The sequence below is a fragment of the Carettochelys insculpta genome, chromosome 17 (assembly GCF_033958435.1).
Source record: "Carettochelys insculpta isolate YL-2023 chromosome 17, ASM3395843v1, whole genome shotgun sequence".
In the NCBI taxonomy this organism is placed as follows: domain Eukaryota; kingdom Metazoa; phylum Chordata; order Testudines; family Carettochelyidae; genus Carettochelys; species Carettochelys insculpta.
Window position 1 is genome coordinate 3958973 of NC_134153.1, and position 25086 is coordinate 3984058.

A 25086-nucleotide genomic window follows, 5' to 3' on the forward strand; every position below is an offset into this window, starting at 1 on the left:
CTCCTTACTTGGTTAGACATCGGAAAAAGCAACATTCCCTTCCTGGTGGCAGCCTGCTGCTTGCTCCATAATATACGTGAGAGTAACAAGATAAATTTCACTCCAGAGAAGCTGCCTCTAACTGTGAGCAGCCAGACACCAAGACAATAACAATAGCACAGTGGGGGACACTGCTAATCAGGGAGGCTTTGAAAGACAGTTTTATGAATGACCAGACAGTGACATGACAGTCATGTCTGTTGCTGTTAAGAAGATGCCCCCACATGATGCGTCCTGTCTGTAAAAACCTACCCCACCCCTGTCTTGAAACACAAGCAATAATGACACTGTTTTTGAGAGCTGAATTGTTTTTATTTAGAGGACAAAATGTAGCACACAGTAAAGGTGTTCGTGGCAGGGTCTTTGGAGGTGGGTTAACAAAGAAAAGCAGCATTTTGCCATCACAGGTAGGGGAATGTCAGCCTTCTGCTCTGAGAAGCATCCCTGGGAGTAGAGTGGGTGGCTGACCTTGACTTCCCCTCTCTCCCCACATTCTGGGGTGTTGAGGGGGAGAGGGTACGGAACATGGTGAGAAGGGCATGTGGTTCATCATGTGCTGCAGTTGGGCACTGTGCTCCTGTACAGGCAACTTAGGAGATCTGTCTGCGCACCACCAGCTTCAACATCTCCTCCTGGATCTGGACTTCACACTCTGAGCTCCCTCTTGTCTTTCCACTCCACACTCCTGTCCTCCAGCATGGTTCTCCTCCATGCATTTAACTGTGCCCTGTAAGGCACAGACTGGGACATACTTTCAAGACTGTGATGCCAAAAACAGTTTCTGCAGCTTTGCACACTGCAAGAGGGGCAGGGGGATGGTAGCTTTTGGGGCTGTGTTAGTCACGATCACTGCATGTCTCCCCTCTTTCTTTTTCTGGGATAGTGAGAGTTTCTCGTGCCCCCTGAGCTTAGGGAAATGGGGGGCAGGCGTGCTGTGTGGCTTGTGCTATTGGGACTGTGTTGCATTCATGCATGACACATGCTTGTCCTCTCTGCTCTTCTGGAACACTGAAAGATTCCCTTGCCCTCCACACCCCCAAGCCCATGGAAGTTGGGGAGCAGACATGGCAGTGTGGCTTGTGCTATTGGGGAACTGCAGCTTTCACACATGCCAAGTTCTTCTCCTCTCTGTTCTGCTGGGACAGTGAAAGCTTCCTTGCCCCCAGAAGCCTAGGGAAGGGGGAGCAAGACATGGCAGTGCAACTTGTGCTTTCCTCTTCAGGGCTGTGTGTGTGGCTCTTGTGGTTGCCTTGTGCTTCCCCTCACCCACTTGGCTGGGACACTGAAAGCTTCCCTTCCCCCAGGGGTCCAGGGAAGGAGAGAGAGAGTGGTCCAGGCGTGGCAAAGCAGCTTGTGCTATTATAGCTTAATGCTCCTTCCCCTGTTTCCTCTAGGTTGCAATACAAGATGTCAGCCTGCGTAGGAAAAACTCATATTGATAAGGAACAGATGCTAACTGAATATGGGCAGAATGCTGGTTGGTATGCTGAGCTGCTCTGTGGTGCAGTGACGCCAGACTACTTACTGCTCGCACGGCATGGAAAGGTGTCCTATCCCGGAGATTGGAATAAGGCAGGCCTTCCCAGAAACCTCATGAGAAGGATTAAAGAGTACCTGTCTGAGAGCTTTATGGAAATGTACAGGGAGGATTGTCGCTCCATCCCCAGACACGTTAACAAGTTGTTCTGGGTGGCCTGAGCTATGTAGGTACAGCACTCACCACAGATCATACCTAATTGCCTTACCCCACTTGTAGTACAGTTAAAAATGAGAACTCACCAGAGGTGCCCTTCCCGCCATCAGACTCCAGCTGGGAAACGTCTTGGGAGGAGGGGATGAAATCCAAAGTTTGAAAAGCTCCTGGTTGTTGGTCAGATAAGCTGCTCCATTTGCCTGTAGACCATTTTTTTCTCTTCCTCATGCACCAGGTCTTCCCTGCTTTGCCAGGGGCTGCCTGAGGACTCTCTTCGGAGGTGTCCTCGGGCTCTTTGGGAACAGTGGTTGTGTCCTGCCCCCGCTAGAATCTCATGCAGCTGCTCATTCGCAGTGATGAACCAGAACATCCATTTGCTTCCTTTGTCCTCCGGTATGTCTGCCTGAGCTCCTTTATCTTCGCACAGAACTTCTGGGTATCCTTGGTGTATCATTTTTCCACCAAGCCCTGTGAGGTCTTGGCATAGATATCTGTGTTTCTTTTCCTGATTCCTAGTTCTGCCAGCACAGCTTCTTCCCCCCTACACAGCAAAAAGGTCCTGGATCTCCTGTATACTCCATGCTGGAGCTCATCTGCAACCCTGGAAATTCACGTGCAGATGTGCTGCTGATGTGTGCTGCCTGCTCCACCTACCATGCTGTGCAAACAGGAAAAGAGATTCAAATTTTCCTGAGCCTTTTTCTGCACACCTGGAGAGCAACAGCACTGAAAATGGTGGTCAGACTGGGGCACTGTAGAACACCTCCAGGAGACCAAGAACATCAAATTTCACAGTGTTCCATTTGTGTCATCCTAAAGTTTACCACACAGAGTCAAATCTGGTATTACTCCTCTGCAAAAGTAGTATCAAAATCAACCTTAGGAACCCTTAAAGTCAGTGACATGGAGCCTGTGGTTGGACTTATTGCTTAGAAAATCAACCTAAATCAGCAAAGTTTGACCTAATCTCTTAGGCTACGTCTACACGTGCACCCAACTTCGAAATAGCTTATTTCGATGTTGCGACATCGAAATAGGCTATTTCGATGAATAACGTCTACACGTCCTCCAGGGCTGGCAACGTCGATGTTCAACTTCGACGTTGCTCAGCCCAACATCGAAATAGGCACAGCGAGGGAACGTCTACACGCCAAAGTAGCACACATCGAAATAAGGGAGCCATGCACAGCTGCAGACAGGGTCACGGGGCGGACTCAACAGCAAGTCGCTCCCTTAAAGGGCCCCTCCCAGACACACTTTCATTAAACAGTGCAAGATACACAGAGCCAACAACGAGTTGCAGACCCTGTATATGCAGCACGGACCCCCAGCTGCAGCAGCAGCAGCCAGAAGCCCTGGGCTAAGGGCTGCTGCCCACGGTGACCACAGAGCCCCGCAAGGGCTGGAGAGAGAGTATCTCTCAACCCCCCAGCTGATGGCTGCCATGGAGGACCCAGCAATTTCGACGTTGCGGGACGCGGATCGTCTACACGTCCCTACTTCGATGTTGAACGTCGAAGTAGGGCGCTATTCCCATCCCCTCATGGGGTTAGCGACTTCGACGTCTCGCCGCCTAACGTCGATTTCAACTTCGAAATAGCGCCCAACACGTGTAGACGTGACGGGCGCTATTTCGAAGTTACTGCCGCTACTTCGAAGTAGCGTGCACGTGTAGACGCAGCTTTAGTGTAAATCAGGCCTAAGTCATAAAATTATGTAATGGTAAAGTTCCTCCAATCCCATTTTATGAATATGGATGTTTTCAGTGAAGTAGTCATTTCATCTTAGGCTTTAGAAGTTTTGAATGAATTGCTAGAGACATTCAGATTGAACTGGTGTCCTTCAAAGTAAGCAGCCCAAGTAGCCTAAATTTCATCCTGTTAAAGGCGCAGGGTAACTTGTATCCATGGCATAGTTAGCCCTTCACTGCTATGATAGAACATTGAATTTAAAATTCTGATGTTTTGTTCCTTGAGGTGTGGTATGCTATGGGGGGCAACATGTTGACACATCAAAAGTTATGAAGACTTAGGAACTAAAACACTTTCTTCAGATGGACTTTAGTGGTGGTCAGAGCCAAAGCATAATGCACCTTCACAGAGATTCCCTGTACATCACAATGAATTTAGTTATTTTGGATCTGAAAGTCCTTGGTATTTTTTTTTACAAATCGAATTTCAGAAAATGTGCAGTCTGCTGATAAGTATTATGCGATTGTTTTCAATCTAATCAGTCTAGTCAAGTTGTATCATATGCCAATCTGTGAGGAATAATAATGGAAATCCCTTTTTTTAATTATCTAAAGATTATGTGATTTATTTACAAGTGATACTGAGGAGCCCAATGTGACACTGTATGTAGCAGAGAGTGAGGCTTGTATGTAAGAAAATGTATAGAAGCTGAAGATGGACAAGGCAAAGGTGTGGTTGGTAGGCAAAAAGAAGATTTTGTAAAATAGGATGGGGTGATGTTTTCTCCATTAAGGGGGACAAGAACATTTTCAGTAAGGGGTATATCATGATTATGAATTCCTTCTGGAGTTGGAGGTAGTGTCAGTAGCCAGTGGGTCTTCTAAGTGTATTTAGTTAAACGCTTTTCTCTTCAGTATGGACCTTACCGCAGTCATTGTACCTCTGTGACTTCATGACTATATTATTTAATGTGCCGTGCAAGCATCTTTGAAGATTGCCTATGAACTTCACCAAGTACAGAAAGCAACTGCCTGCTTGCTTTGAAGTATCTAATGTAGGGAAGATACCGCATCTATTTTCCAGTGGCTATGTTGTCTTCCTTTTAGCTTCTAGGTGAAATTATAAACATCATTTTTAGTCAATAAAGTTGTTTGGGGTTGGGCTGCCTGGGAGATTGCCTTTCTCCCTGAACAAGCATTGACTTCAGCTGGGATCTTTTGTAGGTTTAAAAAGTAATAATGACAAGCATTTTGTCTTTAAAGAAAAACATACAAAGTTTGAGTACCATCTGGTTACGGCCTTTTGTCTTCCAACAAGGCGGGTTTTGACTCATGTTGTTTTTTGTGCCTTTACATCATTAGTGCCATTGATGTTGCTGAACACTTTACTTTGAATCAGAGCAGACCAGAAGATATCACACTTCCAGAAGATTACAGAAGGGCCATACTTCCTGGGGATGAGAATTTTGGTGAGAATTGATAAATTATAATTTTAAAAAATGTTAATTTTTACTTCAATTTTTTTCTAATTAGTTACATTTGCTTATGAAGTACAATTCTATTTATAGCACTTTAAAGACTCGCAAAATAGTTTATTAGGTGAGCTTTCGTGGGACAGACCCCACTTCTTCAGACCATAGCCAGATGGTCTGAAGAAGTGGGTCTGTCCCACGAAAGCTCACCTAATAAACTATTTTGATAGTCTTTAAAGTGCTACTTGACTCCTTTTTGTTTTGATAGTGTATAGACTAGCACGGCTTCCTCTCTCTTACAGTTCTATTTATATTGTTGATGATTTATAAAAGTATACTTTAATATTTATTGACTGCATGCAAGCTCCTAAAGTTTATTTTTACTCATATGGAGGATTTGTTTGCTTGTTGTAATTACTCAGTCTACTTTTTCTGTTTGGGCTTGACCCAAAGACCACTGAAGTCAATGAAAATGCGCCTGTTGGCTAAAGTGGCTTTGAATTGGGTTCTAAGTGATTTAAGTGAGTGTAAACATAAAAAATGCAGTTTAGGCTTGTGTTCACTGCAAAGTTAATTTGACTTCTTATCCAGCCACAACCCCTGCACAGAAGCCTCTTAATTGAGTTTGCTGGCCAGTCAGAAGATACAGGTTAAAGCTTGAGTGCTGATCCTATTTGAACAACTAACACAACCGCTCCTCTGTTAGTGGAATGTAAAGAGCCCTTAATGTAAAGCAGGATCAAGCTGAAGGCTATGCCAGTATTGCACTTTTGTTGGTAAAACTTTTGTTGGTGGGGGAGGCACATCCCCTGACTTGCTGGGGGTGATCTGCTGACAATAAGTGGCTACCGGCTACACTGCATACCTTGTAGTGGCACAGCTGTAGCTGCAAATTTTGAGAATTTTATAAAATTCTGATGAAATTTACATAAATAAAGTTAATCTGTATTGACAGAAGGAGTTGTCAGTAATTATATGTGTTTGTTCAGGTGAGGATTCAGACGTACTAGGAGGACGTAGCTTCTTCAGTGATGGCATACTGATGAGTACTAGTAGTCACTTGCATGATCACAGCTCAGTGAACCTCAGTGGAGACAAATCTGTAATAGGTGACAACACACATGGATTCAAACTCGATGGTTTTGGAGATGAAGATGTTCCTGAGGATATGATTGGTATGGTTTGTCATAGATGAACAGAATCCAATCAATTCTATCCAAAGTATTTTTACTGTTAAAACCCTATACAGAACATTTTTTTCCTGCAGCTTGCTGTGCCTTTCCCTTTTGCACTTTTAGTTTTTTACTACTTATTAATAAACTGAGATCATTTATATAATCCCAGACCAATACAAAGTTAAATGAAATGAAGGTTGAGAATACATATAAGCAATTTAGGGCAAAATACATTATGGAAATGTTGCAATTATCCCAAAATTAGGAATTACAAAACCAGGAAATTGAGAGTTAAGATTAAATTAAAAGAAATTCAACTAAGATATGGAAATCCACAGTTTCGTTTCCAAATTTTTAAATTATTTTTAACTCTGTCTAATTAACTACTGTGTTTACGTGTAAATTCTGAAAATATTCTGTTCCCAAAATGTAAGTTTTTCGCAGTTTTGCAGAGGATATGCTGTATCTTCACAAGTAACAAGCACTGGAGTTGTTTCTTTAAGTACAACGCTGAGCTCTGCCTTTCCTGTGTCCCTGCAAGTAATACATCTTGCAGGATTGAGCACGATATTTCTTCTAAATAATTCATTATAATGGATTCTCCTGGCCTATTGCATAAATAATGCTTTTAAAAACATTTTTATATATGTTTACCCTGTTGACCAAATTACTTACGATTTAATTAATAGCTTTTTAGTTGAGATGTAAATTTACATTTGTATTAATGTAGTTAATATACCATAGGGTATTGTAAAATATTATTAGTTTTAATTTTTAAATGTATGTATTTAGCCTTCTGGTGACTACTGCTGTCTTTGGTTATACCTCTATGTGAGAATAATGTCTGCCAGTGTGGAGTCACTGGTGGGTTTTTAAGTGGCTTAGGAGCCCAATTCATGTCCTGCAGATTTTCTCACAGAAGTGAGTGGTGTAATCTTGGAGGAGACATAACTGTGTGTTGGATCTGTTGTGTTCTTTACTTCCTCCTTTGTCACTTCTCTGTTTCATGAGCAAGTCTGTTCTCCTCAAAGTGAGCTGTGGCTTGGTGTATGATGTGGCACCGCCATGTTCTGTTCTGTACCAACTCTTCCCATTTTGTTGGATTGATGCCTCCCTTCTTAAGGGGTACTTTCAGCATGTCTTTGAAGCATTTCTGCTGCCCTCCGAGAGCCTTTCTTTCCTAACTCAACTGAGAGAACAGTCTAAGCGTTGGGAGGTGAGTGACAGGCATATGTAGATGGTGGGCAACTCAGCAGAGTTATTTCATGATCTACACTTCTATGTTGCTGAAGTTGGCTGCAGAGGAAGTGCTGGTATGTCACTCTTCCCAGCGGATCTTGAGAATCATCCTGAGGCAGTGCTGCTGGAATCACTTCTGCCTCTTGAGATTTTGCCTCTAGGTTACCCATCTTGCACCCATAGAGAAGAGTGGGGATAACAGTAGCCTTATAAACCAAGTTCTTGGTGTCTGTTCGCAGATCCTTATCGTTGAAGACTAATTTGAGTAGTCTTCCAAAGATGTTCTGGCACAGCACATTTTGTATTCAGTTTGTGTCACAGTAGCTGTTTGGAAGAGCTGGCTATCAAGGGATGGAAAATGGTCCATTTTCCAGGTGCTCTTTGCTGATAGTAATTTGTGGAGTGAAAAGAGTAGCCTGTGCAGGTGAGGGCTGGTAGAGTACTTTGGTTTTCCCCATGTTGAGACAGAGACCTAGGCTGTGATAGTCATCTGCAAAAAGATTTAGGGCGTTTTGCAGGTCAGCCTCTATATGTGCAAAAATGATGTAGTTAGTGCCTTTTTTTGTTAAAAAAGAGGAGCCGGTATTCAGCCAGCTCCCTGCCCTTCTCCCCGCCCCCCAGCCAATCCCATGTCTGGGGCTGCTGAGGTGCCAGTGCTCAGTGCCAGCAAGCACTGGAACAAAAAAGCACTGGATGTAGTCATCTGCATATTGCTTTATAGAAGCTATGTTTTGTTTTGTTTTGTTTTGTTTTTGAATAAGGATTTTTATATAAAAACCTATTTTAAAAAACAGTAAAATCATACTTTCACAGGTGACAGGCAGAAGATTCAAAATTAAGTCTAATTCTCCTTTATTCTGATTGTTTTGTAGTAAGAAGTATAATTCTAAATCTTCAGACTTGTTTAAGTCAGTCTCTTGCTTTAAACATGAGTAATATTTTAATAATATAATTTGACTGCATCATTTGTTTTACTGCAACCAAAACTCAGAATGACTAAAATTATACATCTTATTTTCAAGAAAATCTGCTGAGAACTGAGCAAAATAGCCTAATTTATGACATTCTTGATATGGAGGAAAGCGTTCCTTTGTCACAACAGCGTCCTAATGATAATGCAGGGGGTGAGTTTCTAATGTTTCCATTCCTTCTGATTATCTAAATCAGGACTTAACTTTCTTGTTAATGTATAAAATACTATTATGATGCAAGCCTTATGTGATCAGAATCATCCTCTGCTTTGTTACTGTCTTGGGTTCTGTTTTCCTTTTTTTCTTATGTGCTTTGTTCCCCTTTCAGGTACAATTACTTCTTTCTTGGAAGGAATTCCATGTCTGTAATTCACCATTAATAGAACATTTTTACACATAACATTTAACATTTTTACAACATTCTCCTTTTCCACCTCATCAGGGTGTTGTGAGGTTTAGTTTTATATCAGCTACTTGAATGAGAGGAGACATGGCTTCTCTTTATAAATACATTGGGAGTAAACACCAGGAGTAAAGAAAAGCTATTTAAGATAAAGAACAGTGTTGGCACAAGAACAAATGCGTATGAACTGGCTTTGCGTAAATTTAGGCTGAATATCAGAAGCAGATTCCTAACCATCAAATGAACGAGGTTTTGGAACAGCTTCCAGTAGGAGTACCAAGGACAAATAAGGTATCTAGATTTAAGATAGAGCTTGATAAATTTATATTTGGGATTATCTGATGGGATTAACCGTGACAGTAGGGGACTGCAGTTGATCCAGGAGGTCTCCTCTAGTGTCATGTCTTTATGATGATAGAAGCTGCAGAAGTGCAAAATATTTGTATTAAAGTACTATTTTATTAGTTTCAGGGAGAAAAAAATCTGTTGTACTTTAAGGTATACCTCATTTTTCCTAATTCTAATCTTTGTGGTTTGATACATATGAATTAATTAAATGATTTCATTGGCTCATGGGATGTGTTTTACAGTGGATTCCAGCTATGTAGGTTCTATGCATCCAGAAGAAAACCACCACATGAGTGAAACTACACTGTTGACAAATGAAAAAGATGGATTTACACTTGAGCCAGTTGATGCCACAGGTCAGAGTTCAATTAATTTTCTGCTAGATACATGCAAACATTACCATTCTTGCTGCCAGGCAAACCCTGAAAATCATTGTATATAAAATTATTCTAGTTATATTACTTGCTTTACTCTCATTGTTCTTTATTACTAAGAATATTTATATCAGAGATTATTTTTATTTACATGTCGTCTGTTCTTGCTGTTACAATTCATCTTTGTTCTGAAAAGTGACTGTGGAAAAGAGACATTTTATTACTCAGCTGGTCAACTCTCAATGTATATTCACAGTTCTCTCCACTTATTGAAATAAGTTTTATTACTTTTCATTCCTGTTACCAAAGCAAAACTGAAACTGCTACAGGAAAGCAAACTAGATTCTATTCTGCCCAATATGTCATCATCAGACATGTTAACTCAGTTCCAGTTGCAGAATTTTTCTTGGAAAATACTCTAAACCAGAAATGAAATGTCCTTATTATTTGGCTGGTGAGTGTTATATTAAAACTAATTTTTTTAGATTGAAGATTGACTTCAGAAAGTGAGGATGTGGAAGATGAAAGTGATACTTAGCTCCTGTTCAGTTGTGGACACCAACATGCTGAACAATGAAAATACGGAAAAAAGAATACATTTTGGATAGCATTGCTTCAGATGTGTACAGTAATAGATTAGCGTCCATCAAAAAGGAGAGAAATTTCCATGTTTTTGAATATTTCTTATGCTTAGTTGTCATAGGGAGAAGGAGCTTTAAAGGAAAAAGGAAGTTGCTTGTTGATGTAGAGAAGGAGCTCAGCAGCAGTACTATGTACAAACAGCTTAGCAGCTCCATGGATACTCTTACTATGTTGGATCTTGCACCACCCACGAGAAAGTTGATGATGTGGAAGAAGTCAGGAGGAGTGGATAAACTTCTGTCCCGTACTACACAGCCTTTGATTAATCCTGAGCTACAAATGGTAAAGGATTGTGCCTTCATATGGTGTTTCCAACATTACCCTATAAGCAATGGAGTTGTTGTATATTTAGGATCTGATTATCAGAGAAGGTCTTCAGTTTTGCAGACTTAATTATGTGTGCACAGGTGTGTGTGCACGCAACTGTGTCCAGTAAAAAATTAATAATTGAGCATTATCTAATTGTACAAAAAAATCAGGTAGTTGGAAAAGTGATGACTATATTTATATCCTCTGTGTTTGCTTCTACTGAAAAGTAGGTCATCTCTAGAAATCAGATCGTTAATCTTCAAAATTCCAAGAATCAGTACAAGAAGGCATAGAAACACGACAATCTAGTTGAGATTTCACACCTAGGCACTTTTTTGAATTCATGATGGAACATTATTATTATTTTTCTGATGTATCACTGTAATCAGTACTAGATCATACTGACCTTCTGCACTTAAGTTATAGTAGTAAAATATTATGTAATGCTTTCCATCCATAGATTTAAATGTGCTTATATTTTGTTTAATTGCTCTGAGGTCTTCCAGCTGTCAAGGAAATACAAATGTATTATGATTATTGTTTTATTAATATAATCTAACTGAATAAGAATTATTTTATATATATATATTGTACTGTTGCAGTAAGAGCCTTATGTTAGAAAGAATGTTGTAACAGTCTTATAAAGCAAGAGGTGTTGCAGAGAAATGGTGTTAAAATTGTTTGACATATCTGTGGATGTATCCGGTATTACTGAAATTATTGTTGTGTCATTTATTTTAGTTTCTAAAACATGTTCTCTGTAACACCAACTGGAAGTAGTGCCAGGTAATCAGATTACTGGTGGTGGCTACTATTTATTGATTTAAAACAAAACTTTGGTTACAAGCAGAGTATAGGTAAAAAACAAAGCTGTACCTGAAGCTCTTATCTGAAGCACATGAGTCATTTCTCTAAGACAGTCAGGATTCAACCATTCTGTAATGGTGTAGTAAATAACTGTCACACTCTTGGTCCATCAACTGTTAGACAGAAGAATGCTAGTACAGTATAATGGAAATAAAGTAATTGGAACATAAGATTATCACAAGAAGATTTCTCTCAGATAAATGTTGAAAGAAAGCAGAAGTATGTTGTGAATCCTGAATAACATTGTGTATGTATCAGAGAGGTAGCTGTGTTAGTCTGTAGCTTTGAGAGCAAGAAGTCTTGTGGCACCTTATAGACTAACACATATTTTGGAGCATCAGCTTTCGTGGCCAAAGACCTGCTTCATCAGATGCATTGTGTATGTTTACACCAGAATTCTGTGGTGTATCTTTGTTTATATTTCAAATGTTTCTAATCATTTTAGAGGAAAGCAGCTGAAAACAGTGGGGCTGTTTACATGAAGTATAATGATAAGTGACTTTTCTGTGTGAAGAAGGCGGGGGGGCAAGGGAGGAGGCGCCAGTATTCAGACAGCTCCATGTCCCTCACCCCAGCCAATCCCTTGTCTGGGGCTGCTGAGGTGCTGATATTCAGTACAGGCACAAAAAAGCACTGATAATGATCAATATTTTCAAAGCAGTGGAGAGTATTTTGCTACATATTTTTCTGTAGCAAAACCCCCCGGCACTGCTTTCAAAATCTCAACCTGTGTTTTTAATTTTTCATTTTAATTAAAAATCTTCATTTGTTAATTGCAGTGACAGGGTACCACATCTTTTTATGTACATAGTAACATGCTTAATAGTTTGCCATTGACCTAAACTTCACCTGTGTATCCAGCCATATGGACATTTCTTAGCATGTTGCAAGACAGGAATTTCTTGAACACTATCTTGTATTATGTTGAAGGATGTTGACTGGAAAAAGATTGGCAACTCATGCTTGGAACACCTTTCCAGCATGTATCTTTGCCTCTTTTCCACAGGAGGGAGCTATCAGCTTCTTTATAGAGCTGTTCCCGCTCCATCTTTCATGAGTTCAGGGACTGTCCAGACAATATTTTGTAGGCTCAGGGTCCACAATAGGATAAAGACTGCTGGAAGAGCCCAGCTTGGGAGACAAGCAACAGAAAATACATTAGTGTCCCCCGACTGGCCCCACTGAGATTATATAAACTGTTACCTTTTATCTTGAGCACCCTGCCCTTTAAAAGTATTCCAGGGGAGTATGAAATAGGACACTGGAGTACAAGAGCAGGTGTTGAGGGCGCTGGCCTCATACAGATGTCCCTAATGCCTCTTGTTAATTCTTGGATCCATACAGTTCCTTCACACCTGCAAGGTTCAAGGATAGACACACATCCGGATCCACGTGGGGATAAGTCATACCTCCACAATGATGTGACAGGAACTCCTATGTGGATAATCTCGCATATGTTGTTGTGTGGGGTTTTTTTTTTTGTTTTTTTTTACTTACTGTCCTGGGTTTGGGGGAGTGGTAGGGAGAGAGGGTCCAGCCCAATATTAGCTTTGCTACTTTCTCACCTAGAGAATTTCTGCAAAATTTGTTAACACGGACTGAATCAGTATTTCTAAATTCTGGATCAAAGCAATTAACATACCATAGATGTCTATGATTTCCTGGTGTTTTCTGTTGTGTTTTGTTGATATTTATTAATCTGAAATGACCTTCTGGTAATCTTTGTTATTACAGTTGTTTGCAAATTGCTTTAAATATTATGGCTTTAAGACTGGAAGGACAGATATACAGACAGAGTCTGAAACTGAAGAAACAAGAAAAGAGAGAGAGACTTCAGGTTAGAGTTTATAATTCTGCTTGTCACAACTGTTGTTGTTTGACCACCGGAAAATATTTGTTAACTTTGTATTAAGCATTTCAGATACAAACCAGATTCAATGTACATCGCTCTGCAAACCAGAAAGGCAAGAAAGTTGAAAGCTTAAGAAAATTGATTACCCACTTAACCAATTTGTTACAGCAATATTAATGATAGAAAAGAAATGCATATTTTGCTTTTGTAAATATTTTGATATCATTTCAAAATATATATTTCATAGAACTGGAAGGGACCTTCAGAGGTCATTAAATCATCTACATTCACACCAGGACCTGTCACCATTCCTCACAGATTTTTTTTTTTAAATAACCTGCCCCAAAACCTTGAATGACCTCCACAACCCTGGGTTTATAAGGCCAGTGGTCTAACCACTGAGCTATCCTTCCCCCAAATGCCCAAGGACAAGAAACACAATACATTTGTTAGCTGACTTATCTTTCTCCTTGTGCTGTATGACGTTTTTAAGGATCCCCTTATCTGAGAGACCACTGAAACCAAAGAAGACTTTCATTTTATTCTGAGCTTGATCAATAATAATCAGTGCTTTTTTTGTTTAAAAAAAGAAAAAGAGGAGCTAGTACTCAACCAGCTCCCTACCCTACTCTGCAGCCAATCTGCTGGCCGGGGCTGCCAAGGTGCCAGTACTCAGTACTGGCAAGTACCAGTGCAAAAAAAGCACTGATGATAACCCATTATCTAAAAACAAGTATTTATATCTATTCTGTTCCAGATGACTGAATCATTCGTGGAACATCCAGAAGGAGGCATGTTTTTCCCTGAAACTCTTAATTACACTGGGATCCACCCATTTCTGGTTTTTAGTTCATCAAGAGAAAACAGTCTATAATGTTGTCAAGATTTTATTAGAGAAATAGATTAGGATACCTCCCCTTCCACAGTTATTCTTCCTCAGTATTTAGCAGTATACCGAGTCTCTTTTAAAAATGGTTTTCATCTCAAGAGTCATCTAATTCATTTTGAACAGCTTCACAGCATGATTACAAAATTTGTAGGCATATTTTAATGCTTGTCCAATGGTTGTGAATAAACAGCACATTTTACCCAGCCTGTATCATACACACATTAATCCACCTCTGTAGCTACGTCTACACGTGTATGCTAAATCGAAATAGCTTATTTCGATGTAGCGACATTGAAATAAGCTATTTCAATGAATAGCGTCTACACGTCCTCCAGGGCTGGTGCCGTCGACGTTGAACGTCGACGTTGGGCAGCACCACATCGAAGTAGGCACTGCAGGGGAGCGTCTACACGCCAAAGCAGCCCACATTGACATAAGGGTGGCAGGAACAGCTGCAGACCAGGGTCACAGGGTGGACTAGAACTTCCCGGGCAACAGCAAGCTGCTCCCTTAAAGGGCCCCTCCCACACACACTTGCACTAAACAGCACAAGATCCACAGAGCCGACAACTGGTTGCAGACCCTGTGCATGCAGCATGGATCCCCAGCTGCAGCCAGAAGCCCTGGGCTAAGGGCTGCTGCACACGGTGACCATAGAGCCCTGCAGGGGCTGGAGAGAGCGTCTCTCAACCCCTCAGCTGATGGCCGCCATGGCGGACCCCGCTCTTTCGATGTTGTGGGACGCGGATCGGCTACATGTGCCGTACTTCGACGTTCAATGTCGAAGTAGGGCGCTATTCCCATACCCTGATGGGGATAGCGACTTCGACGTCTCACCGCCTTACGTCGATGTCAACTTCGAAATAGCGCTCGCCCCGTGTAGACGTGGCGGGCACTATTTCGAAGTTGGCGTGGCTACTTCGAAGTAGCCGGCACGTGTAGACGTGGCTTGTGTGATTGTTACTTGCTACATCAACTTACCTATGGTAAACAAACCAAGCAAAAGGAAATGAGGACAGAAATATTTGCAGACCATAGTCCCGCGCTCTCAGCACATACAGCCATCCCTCTTCTTTTTGGCACTACTGTATTTTGGATTAGTTTCAGCTCTGGCATAAATAAGGGCAGAGAAAACTGTAGAAATTGTATCTTCTATTTCATGGCTGGAATTGGTCCCTTTTCTTCTTTATTGTTTATTAATCTGAGAAAGTGACTAGTGCTATATTCATGAAGAGAATGTGATATTGGCATTTGATGAATTTGATTGTAGGATGTCTTGAGAGAACTAGACTTGTAGTGGAAAACAGTGTTTTTTCCATGGTAAATAAGTCTGCTTCTCAATCCGTCATTTATTTTGTAAAGTTTGCACAGTCTTCCTGCAAGTGAAAGATTGGTCTTTAAGTGCTTCCAAGAAAACTCTTCCACTTCCACTATTTCTTATCCTAAGTTACCATTTAGTACACAGCTCCTCTGCTTAGCACTCCTTTTGATCCTTATCCTCCATGATTGTTAGGTATTAATGGTGGTTTATTTTTGAAATGCAATGTAATTTCATTTGAAATTTTGTTTTCTTGTTACTATAGAGATGTTGATAATAGATGAGCCAAGTTATCTGCAAGAGTCAGTTCATACAGAAACGGAGAGAACAGATGATTCATTTGTTTTGGCAGTACAGAATGGCAGATATGCGGATCCTAATAAAATTGATGAATCCATAGTAAGCACTTTCAATAAAAGTAAAGCAATCAATATACGTATTTACTGGTCAAACTTTATATGACATTTCCATTTATGAAGAGTTAATAAATTATAGACGTGACATTACAGACATGAGTGGCTTGTGTGATATAAATGTTTTTTAAGTACATGAGTAAAACATAGAAACTTATAAACCATGTTTATGAGTAAACATTATATAATAAAGCTTTTTATTAACCATTTATTAAAATATCTGTTCACTTATTAACCCTTTACAAACTATTGACAAATTGAACCTTGTTATTTGTGTGTGCCGAAAAATATACCTAATATGGCCATTTTTATCAAGGATGGGATTTCAGATCTGATATTTAACAACATCAGCCTGGGCATTATCAAGTTCTTGAAAGTCCTGAGCAAAGCTAGAAAGTCTTGGTTTTGTTTTAATTTGAGCTTGTTGCTGTAATGGAGAGTTTATATTGTGAGGTGGATCCCACAATATATTCTGTTCCTGTTAAAGGCATGCTGTAGTGCAGGGCAGAAGAGACGGTTGCTGCCGTCACACAGAGGGACCTCTGCGTCCTTTGTGTGCCACAGAGGGAGAGACTGAACCATTTGGGAACAAGCTGGGGTGGAGTCTGTGCATACACACTCACCCTGAATCTGGCCGTTAAGATTTTCCAGGGACGACTGTAGAGGCATTGGAATCACTCTTGCAGAGCACAAGTCTACCTTGCCCATACAGTGGGAAAATTAGTTCCTGTAAAAATACTCAGATGTTAAAGACTGGTGGCATGTACCCCTGTCTCTATGGAAAGAATGAAACCAGTAAAACAATATCCCTGAAAATTTTCAAATAAAAATGAGTGCAGACATTTATTTTAAAAATATAGAATTTTGGTTTGTCAGATTTTTCCTGTAGGTGTCAAAATTTGCACAAATATGAAACCCTGGTTTGGTAATCAAGGTCCTATGGATTCCGCCATTCAAGCATTGTGGAATTTGCCTTGAATCAATGTCTTGCTCCAGAACGTAATCTTTCATTTAAAAAAGTTTCTGACTTTATTGGTTGTGAAGAAAACATTTAAAATGTGCACCAAGTTTAAACCCGAATCTGCAGGCAGCCTGAAACACTAACATTGTGAAGTGCCCCATTCACCCAACAGGTCATTAACTCCAAAGTATAAAGATAACATTTAAAAAGCCAGATTTGTCCATGAGCAGCAGAAAAATAGTTAAAACTTTCTGATACCGTTATTCCAGGGGTGGGAAATAATTTTTGATGGGGAGCCACTTCAATAATTTGGTAAGTGGCAAGGGCTGCACTTTTCTATGATATTAATGGAGGGGGTGTAGGGTCTGGGATGGATCTTGGGTGCAGAAAGAGCTCAGGGATTAAGATGGAGGAGGAGGTGTGGGGTCTGGGAGGGAGTTTGGGTAAAGTAGGGGGTTGTGACCTGTGGCACAGTATTGGGATTGAGGGTGGGGTGCCAAGTGCAGGGTCTGGCCAGGAGGCTCTTACCCTAGGCAGCTGTCAGCCAGCAGACCAGTGAGACACTTGGGCAGGCTCCCTGCCTGATGCAGCCTCACACACTGCTCAAATGGCTGATTGTTGGGGCCATGGGGGTGTCTGCACAGTGCACTCCGTTGGGAAGAGGGGTCTCTGTGAGTTGCCTGTGCCTGCAAGTACAGCCCAGGCAGTTCCCATTGGCCAGAAACCAGCCAATGGGACTTGTGAGGATTGTCTTGGGAGCAAACATAGTGCTCAGAGATCCCTCCCCACAAGGGGTAAGTGCCATGCAGAGATGCACATGCTGGCCTCAGCAGCTGGTCATTTAAGCAGTGGACATTGGTGGCCAAGAGGATTGTGGCAGACAAGATTTGAATATTTGGTGGGTCAGATCCAGCCCATGGGCTGTATTTTGCCCACCTCTGCCTTGTTCACACTGATAAACACCTTACTGTGTAAGTAGCCACACTGAAGTCAATGGGGCTGCATGCATAGTAATTAAAATACTTTTAAATAAGAGTTGATCCTATCTGAATGTATCTAGTTAATGTTGTTATCATATGTTTCCTTGCTTCCTAGTAGGACTCCACAGGAGCCAAAAGCCCCAACTGTCCCCCACACAACTCCCAAAACACCCAGTTTCACCCTTGATACATCTATGGTGGTGTTAAGCATTGTTAAAATGGGTAACGTGTCACGCACATTTAAAAATTCCAGGCTTAAAAAGCAAAGTTTAGCAAGCAGGGGTGAAAATAACTTCTATTATTTAAAATTAAAATACATGTCCCATTTTCACATTTTGAAATGTGATTTTATATGTTACATGTTATATGTTCATCTTAATCTCTTGTACAGGAGCTGGTTAAAATTGATCAAGACACTGAAGAAAGAATGTGGAGCAGAAGAGCTCTTCAGATATTGAATACTTTACGGGTATGATGTTGGATTTAGCCATTAAATGCTTTCTAAAACAATTATTGACTTGAATCACTTATAACCACATTATTTGATGGTACTATATAACTTGTGCTAATGGTTTCTGTCAGAGTTTCATGCATGATACAACCACATATTAGTTTACATGGATACATTCAGCCTTCAGCATGCTTTGCATAGTGACAAATCCTACCAAACTTTTGGAATTTTTAGAATTTTCTAATTTAAGTTTGCTTTAATGCTAGATCATGATTTTGTTATTGCTGGGTATGGTAGCACAGCCTGTTATTAAGGTTGCCAAACACTTCCCCAGTGAAAGATCGTATTTTCAATTGCTTATAACTTTGTCAAATTTCATGTAAGGCTAAATTTTTTTTTTTTTTTGAAAATTTCAGCCCAAGTTGTTCAGACATTTCTCAGAATGATGCTTGGGAAACATACATTATTTTGCCAATGTTAAAAAAAAAAATCTGATGAACTTTTCTTTAAAAATCTCACATTCTTTGAGCGGGATCTTGAAATTTAGCAGGTTTTTTTACCTTTCTCCGTCGTGTGCCATTCACCTTTCCCATGAAAATTTGCCCCAGTGGTTACAACAAAACCCTGACTTACATGCAGATTGCATTCCTGGGCAACCATGTGTAAGTCGAATTTTGTGTAAGTTGGGACAGGAATGGGGGAGGGGCGAAGAACTAGCCCAGAGAATGGAGCACCCTGCCGCCTTTGGGTGCCACTGGGCCAGGGCTGTGAGTGATGGAGGGCTCAGCAGCCATGGCAAAGATGGTGGAAGCTACATGCACCTAGCAGCTGCTGCGGCAGCACTGCTTGCAGCGCTCATCCTACTGCTCTCTCAGAGTTAGTTACTAAAAATGAAATATAATATAAGCATGCAGTCTAAACTCTCAACCCTGTTAGACTGGTCAGCAACTAGATTAAGCCATTTTTCACACTCCACTGGATACTGCAGTCCTTTTACACAGTTGTCCCCCTTAAACCTGGGCCAGTCTCTTCTGTTGGAGTTTTCAGTTGTCTGTGCAGAGTTCTTGTTTGCAGTGTAAGTGGGGGCAAGAGAAAGGTGAAGCATGTGGTCACTCTGTTCTATTTTATGCCCTCAGTCCCCTGTGCTTAGGGTGTGAAAGTCCAGGCATGTCTGCAGGCACCACTGAGTCCCCTGCACAAGGGTTGTTGATGGGTTGTTGGTCAGCGTTCCTTGTAAGCTGTGCACTTGTACAGCCTCTCAGGAGAGATTCAAATGCCACCCAACTGATTAGCAGAGCACCCACAGCTAGGTTTCTTTGTTTTCACTCGTGGAGCACATTTGAATATGCCTTACTGCACATAAAAATTTATTCCTTGAATTTATGATTAGAGGGAACATTGATGCTGGGCACTTTCCTTGCTGTTGCGTATGGAGACCTAATAGCTGATTTATTCCCCAAGTTACTGTATGTTTTAGTGACAGTCTGTAATGGGGTAACCCTCGCTTCCCACGAGCACCCACTTCTGGTCTAGTATGTGTGTCTGCACTCTCCAACTCCTTCCCCTGGCTCCAGGACCAAATGGTGTCCCACATGTCCCTTTGTTTGGATTGCTTAGGCTTGGGGTTTCTTCTCCCCCTCCAGTAGCTATTGGGAGGGCAAAGGTGGGGGGACGCAGGCCTGCCTACTATTCTGGGGTCCAGCCCAGGGACCCTGTAAATAACAGTTATCTGCTGAGTTCTAATTCTTGAGGTTTCTCTGCTGCTCTCCTTTCCTGGGCTTCTTCCCCATGGGTCCGCACCATCCTTGCACTCCCCTCAGGACTTTGTCTCAAAGTCCCCAGTTGCACCTTACCCAGTTGGAGGCAACTCTTCCTATTAGTCATGCCCCAGTCTCCAGTAGCTGACGCTGGGCTTCTGTATGATCTGCAATCAGCTCTCCACACTGAGCTGTCCAAGGTACTGCTGCTTTCTCAATCCACAGGTCTCCCAGCCTGCATAGTTTGAGCTCCAAAGAGGAACTGCCTGGCTCTGGCACAGCAGCTTCTTTATACTGGCTTGCTGGGCTCTGATTGTCTGCTTTTGCTGCATCCGATCTAGCTTGCCTGGAAGACTTCTCTCCTGCTTTCTTTTCCTGGGGCAGGGTGTGACAAGGCTACAAGTTTCCAGCAGGGAGCTTCAGGGCCTCCTCCACTGCATCAGTTCTCATAACTTCATATCCACTAATGGTATATATAGATTGAAGAACGACTTTCAGCGTATCAGAACCTTGCACTTGATAAATGGCAGGCTTTATATGCAAGATCACAATGATATACAAAAGGAGGAAGGTGGGGATTACAGGGCACTTCCCCAAGGTATCACAGTTGCAAGTAAATCAACTTCACATTTTAAGACCAGAAGGGAATATTGGATTGCCTCTAGCCTCATAGGAAACTGGAACTGCCTGAGAAAGGATATTGGGACTGGCCCTAAGGGAAGAGGTTGGATATAGAGACCAATGGCCGTGTCCACACTAGCCCAAATCTTCGAAATGGCCATGCAAATGGCCATTTTGAACACTAATGAAGCGCTGAAATGCATATTCAGCACCTCATTAGCGTGCCGCCGACTGCAGCTCTTCAAAATTGCCCCTTTTCACTGCTGTGCGACTTGTCCAAACAGGGGACCTTTTCAAAAGGACCCCGGGAACATTGAAATCCAGTGAAATCCAGCAGATAGCAATAAGAGGATTTTGAAGTTTGCGGGGTCCTTTTGAAAAGGACCCCCATCTGGACGAGCCGCGCAGCAGCAAAAAGCAGCAATTTTGAAGAGCTGTGGCCAGTGGCATGCTAATGAGGTGCTGAATATGCATTTCAGCACCTCATTAGTAATCTTCAGAATGGCCATTTGCATGGCCAAAATTAGGGCTAGTGTAGACATAGCCAATGAGGGAGATTAAGAGGTAGGCATATTGCATACAGATAATATGGACTGGAAGCTGTCAGCTGGAGGCCAGAGTGGGAAGGGGGCCAGTTCAAATGAGGACCTGGAATTTTATGCATCTGAGTAGCTCCATTGAATTAAACTGAACCATTTACTTATATACTGGAAATACGTGTATGGTTTTGCAGGGTCAAGGCCTAAATAGAGTTTTATGGGTTACGTTGCGTATTGTATCACCAACAGTACTACCAACCCCAACTATCCAAAAACTATGACTCGGGCCCTGCAAAATCATGAGATTTTTAAATAAAATTGTATGTTCTGATGAAGCAGGTCTTTGCCCACGAAAGCTCATGCTCCAAAATATCTGTTAGTCTATAAGGTGCCCCAGGACTTCTTGTTGTTTCTGAAGATACAGACTAACTCAGCTACCCCTCTGATACTAAGTTCTTTTTGTTTGCTTTCTGCACCATCTTTTCAAGCTTTTCTGCACAACCAGAAAGGCTAGAACTATTTTTCATTTTTAAAACGAACACTTAGATTCCCATGCAATCTCTTGATTCCAGCAACTGGAGGGCAAAAATGTTTGTAGGAGCAGTACCTTGGTTCCTACATCACGAAATCTGGTTTTATTAGTAATTAAACTGACCTTAACTATATTTTTTCTATTTCTTTTTCTGTACAGTACTTCAACAAACTGGGAGAGAGTTCTGTCAGTTTTCTGGAGCTCTGTAAGAACAATGACCGGAAAGAAGTTGCAGCCAAGTTTTACAGCTTCCTTGTTCTAAAGAAACAGCTGGCTATTGAGCTTACTCAGTGTGCTCCCTATGCTGATATTATAGCAACTGTGGGTCCGAAGTTCCATACTATCTGAGATCGAGCATTGCCTGTACAGACCATTCAGAGATTCAGCTTCAAAACTGTGCTCTGAAGTTTTCAAAAATTCTTTTTTCCACTGGAGGGAGTTGAAGATTTCCTCAAACCAGGGGGGAATTAACAAACAGTTCCACCTGTGTCATTCTTGCATCTCCTCCCCTATGAGAAATAGCTAACCTTGAGTCGATGTGATGTATAGTTCATGGATATTCGTAGAGAATATGTTTGTAATAAGGTTTAGGTTTTCTTTAAATATTTAATTTCATATTATCAATAGTTAACTGTTCTGTTAATGGAAAAGAGCTATAAAATAAGCATGCCACACAAGCAAATTTGGTATTTAATATTAAATTTATTTAAAAAAAAACTCTATGAAAGTTGCTTAAAACCTGCGGGCATTATGACAAACACTGTTTTTAAAAACTGTTAAACCCAAATTGTTTGCAATGGTTTATTGTTTCAAAAAAGACTTACTAAATATGCAGTCCAGATGTTACAAGGTATTTGATTTGTCTATTTCCTGTAGATTTGTAAGGTTATAAAAGTGAGATGATATAAATAGCCATATGTGATATCCATGAAATCCTACTGACTAATGCAAATATTCAAGTTGTGTACATCTTTGAAAACTTACATAGTTTATCACAAGCCATGGTACAGGCTCTTTCATAACTGAAAGTCATGTGTATTTATTTTTAACTTTATTTTTATTGAATAGCACCACTTTACACATATTCTGCTACTTTGTGATTACAGTAATATATAAGTGGTCTTTATCAGGAACAGAGTCCATTTTAAAATTATAACTTTCTTACAAGGAGAGTTCAAAGTTTATATTTTAAGCTCTAGGAGTAGATTTTCAAACACTGCTGACAATGTTTCATACTCAGGTAAATAGTTCCATTTTCTGTTTCTCTGCTACTTCTTCAGGGCTTTGTAGAGAAGTTGTTCTAGCCCAAAATATTCACATAACATCATAAAGATGTTAAACTAGGAAATATTGCTTGGTATTTTTAATTTAAAGACTATTTTAAGCAATTCTTTGATGTTTAAAATTGTTTAAGTTTATATATAACTAACTCTGCACATTATACTTTTTCTTCCTCTTTTCCTAAGAGGTTCTGTCACTTTTATTTCAATACTGTAAATTGGTGGTTTCTGCTTTGGGAAATTAGTTATCTTAAGTACACTGAAATATATGATGGTAACATACATAAAAATTTTTTAAAAGGTTGATGTATTTTTTGTGCAAACCATTGAGATTAAATCAGTAAAAAGCAAAAGCAGACTTTTTTTATCTTGCTGTTATCAGCTGTAAAGAGTAAATAGCAACAGGTACATAGTAGTACCCAGATTTGTTTCTTAAATCTAGCCTCTCCTTGGCTCCACAACAAATAATACAGTTAAAAAATAGTATTTACATTTGATTTGCAGAGCAGCCGTAATAGGTTTTGGGTTGTATCCTGGAGAAAAGGTCTATTTTTAACTGTCAGCTGTTTAATCTAAGACTCAGCGCTAAAGGTTCTTATTCTCCCCAAAGTTATCTGTTTTTGTGTAACTTTAAAAGTCAGAGTTTTGCCACAGTTATTAAAATAATGCAAAGATGTGGTATGCTTACTCCTAGAATTTCGTGTGTGACTCAGTAAAATTGCAAGTTACACATATCCAGAGTGACTGGAATAAGCTGAAACCAGGGAAGATCAGAGCTGGTTTGGCACTTACCTAGTAGATTGTACTGTATGTATTTTACATTGTACAGGAACCTGGAATTTCAGACATGGGCACTGGAGAAATGAAACACTGTAAATTTAAGTGTACATCCCAAGAGCTCCAGTTCTTTTCTTTCCTTCTCCCAGTTGGGCTTCTCCTCCTGGATAGAATTCTGGGGATCCCTGTTCAATTTACCACATATTAAGCTGTGTTTCAATTTGAGGAAGACTTCATATTTGTTTAGCAGCGTCAACATGCTTGTCACTGTAAACCTTGTCCCAATGGGCTTACAAGCTAAAAGATAGATGTAAAGGAGACAGGGCGTGCTAGGAAATTCAGAGGAGGGGCTAACTTCTAGATTGGTTTGGTTTTTGAAATTGTTGGTTTTTGTGTAGTCAACACATAATTTGTGGGCATTGCAAAAGAAGAGAGTTTTAGAGCTGGACACAAAAGGGGCTTTGTGTCAACTCCTTAGTTCCATTTCACAGATGTAGTGAAGACATAATTTAAAGGCCTGTGGCTGGAGAGATAGCACCAAAGTTATGATTTTTGAAAGATTTTCCATCACTGAATATGATATGTGGGAAGAAAAAAAGTCAAAGCCCAGGTTAAGTTTACAGGGCTAACACTTTAAAAAAACACTAATTTTTTAAAGTATGTGCATTTGGTTATAGAGTGCTTGAGACACAATAAACATGGAATCTTGTAATGACCTTTCTGCAGTTGCTTTTCAAAGCAGGACTGCACTTTAACATTGTATCTCAGTTCACATATAGCTTTCTTAGGTTTTTTTATATAAATATAGGCTGTACTTCTGCAACTCCAGGTGCACTTTTACACTCGCATAATGCCCTAGATTTAAAAGGGGCACAGCAGTGCATCCTTACACTATTAACTGCAGGATGAGAGTTGTCAATAGATTTCCACCTGACACAATTTGTCAGTTCTTCTTCGAATGATTGGCCACTTGTATTCCCCTTCTGGTGTGCATGGACCTGAGACTATAATCTCTTTGAATAGTAAGGTCTCTTGGAGCTGTTTCTGCACACTGCATGGCCTCCAGGGCCTTATTGCCAAAGGGATAAAGGACAAAATGGCCACAGCTGTCCTCCAGTTTGTTCTTACTGCCCAGAATTGAGAGACAGAACTCATGTAATGTCCCTATGATGATACAACTCTTTACCTACTGTGATAGACCACAGGCTACAGCAGAATATTAGCAGCCTTGTGGAGGGCAAGTCTGTGGGCAGTTGGGTCTGTGCCTTTGTTTCCCAGGGACTGAGGCTCATCAAAGATCAGCAGCAGCAGGCTAATCTGGCAGCTGTGACTAATCAAGCACCTAAAGCCGATTAAGGCCTGCAGAACCCTTTAAAAGGCTTCCTTCAGGTAGGGTGGGAAGGATGAAAGGGGATGGACCAGGAAGGAGAAATGGTCTGCAGAGGTGAGCCTGCCAGAGGAAAAGTTTGCCCCACACTCCCTGGGGCAGCTCGG

At 40.8% G+C, this 25086-nt stretch overlaps 1 protein-coding gene across 1 annotated transcript in view; it reads left to right on the forward strand.

Annotated features, from left to right (window-relative positions):
• Nucleotides 1–23156, forward strand: part of RAD21L1 (RAD21 cohesin complex component like 1) — a 52665-nt gene extending 29509 nt beyond the window's left edge. Inside the window, exons 5-13 of the mRNA XM_075011409.1 lie at nt 4785–4891; nt 5884–6069; nt 8331–8432; nt 9273–9386; nt 10099–10328; nt 12957–13059; nt 15547–15680; nt 18027–18104; nt 21695–23156. Coding sequence (XP_074867510.1) covers nt 4785–4891; nt 5884–6069; nt 8331–8432; nt 9273–9386; nt 10099–10328; nt 12957–13059; nt 15547–15680; nt 18027–18104; nt 21695–21883 — 1243 coding nt within the window. The 3' untranslated portion in view covers nt 21884–23156. The remainder of the gene's footprint in view (nt 1–4784; nt 4892–5883; nt 6070–8330; nt 8433–9272; nt 9387–10098; nt 10329–12956; nt 13060–15546; nt 15681–18026; nt 18105–21694) is intronic.
• The last annotated feature ends 1930 nt before the right edge of the window (nt 23157–25086 follow it).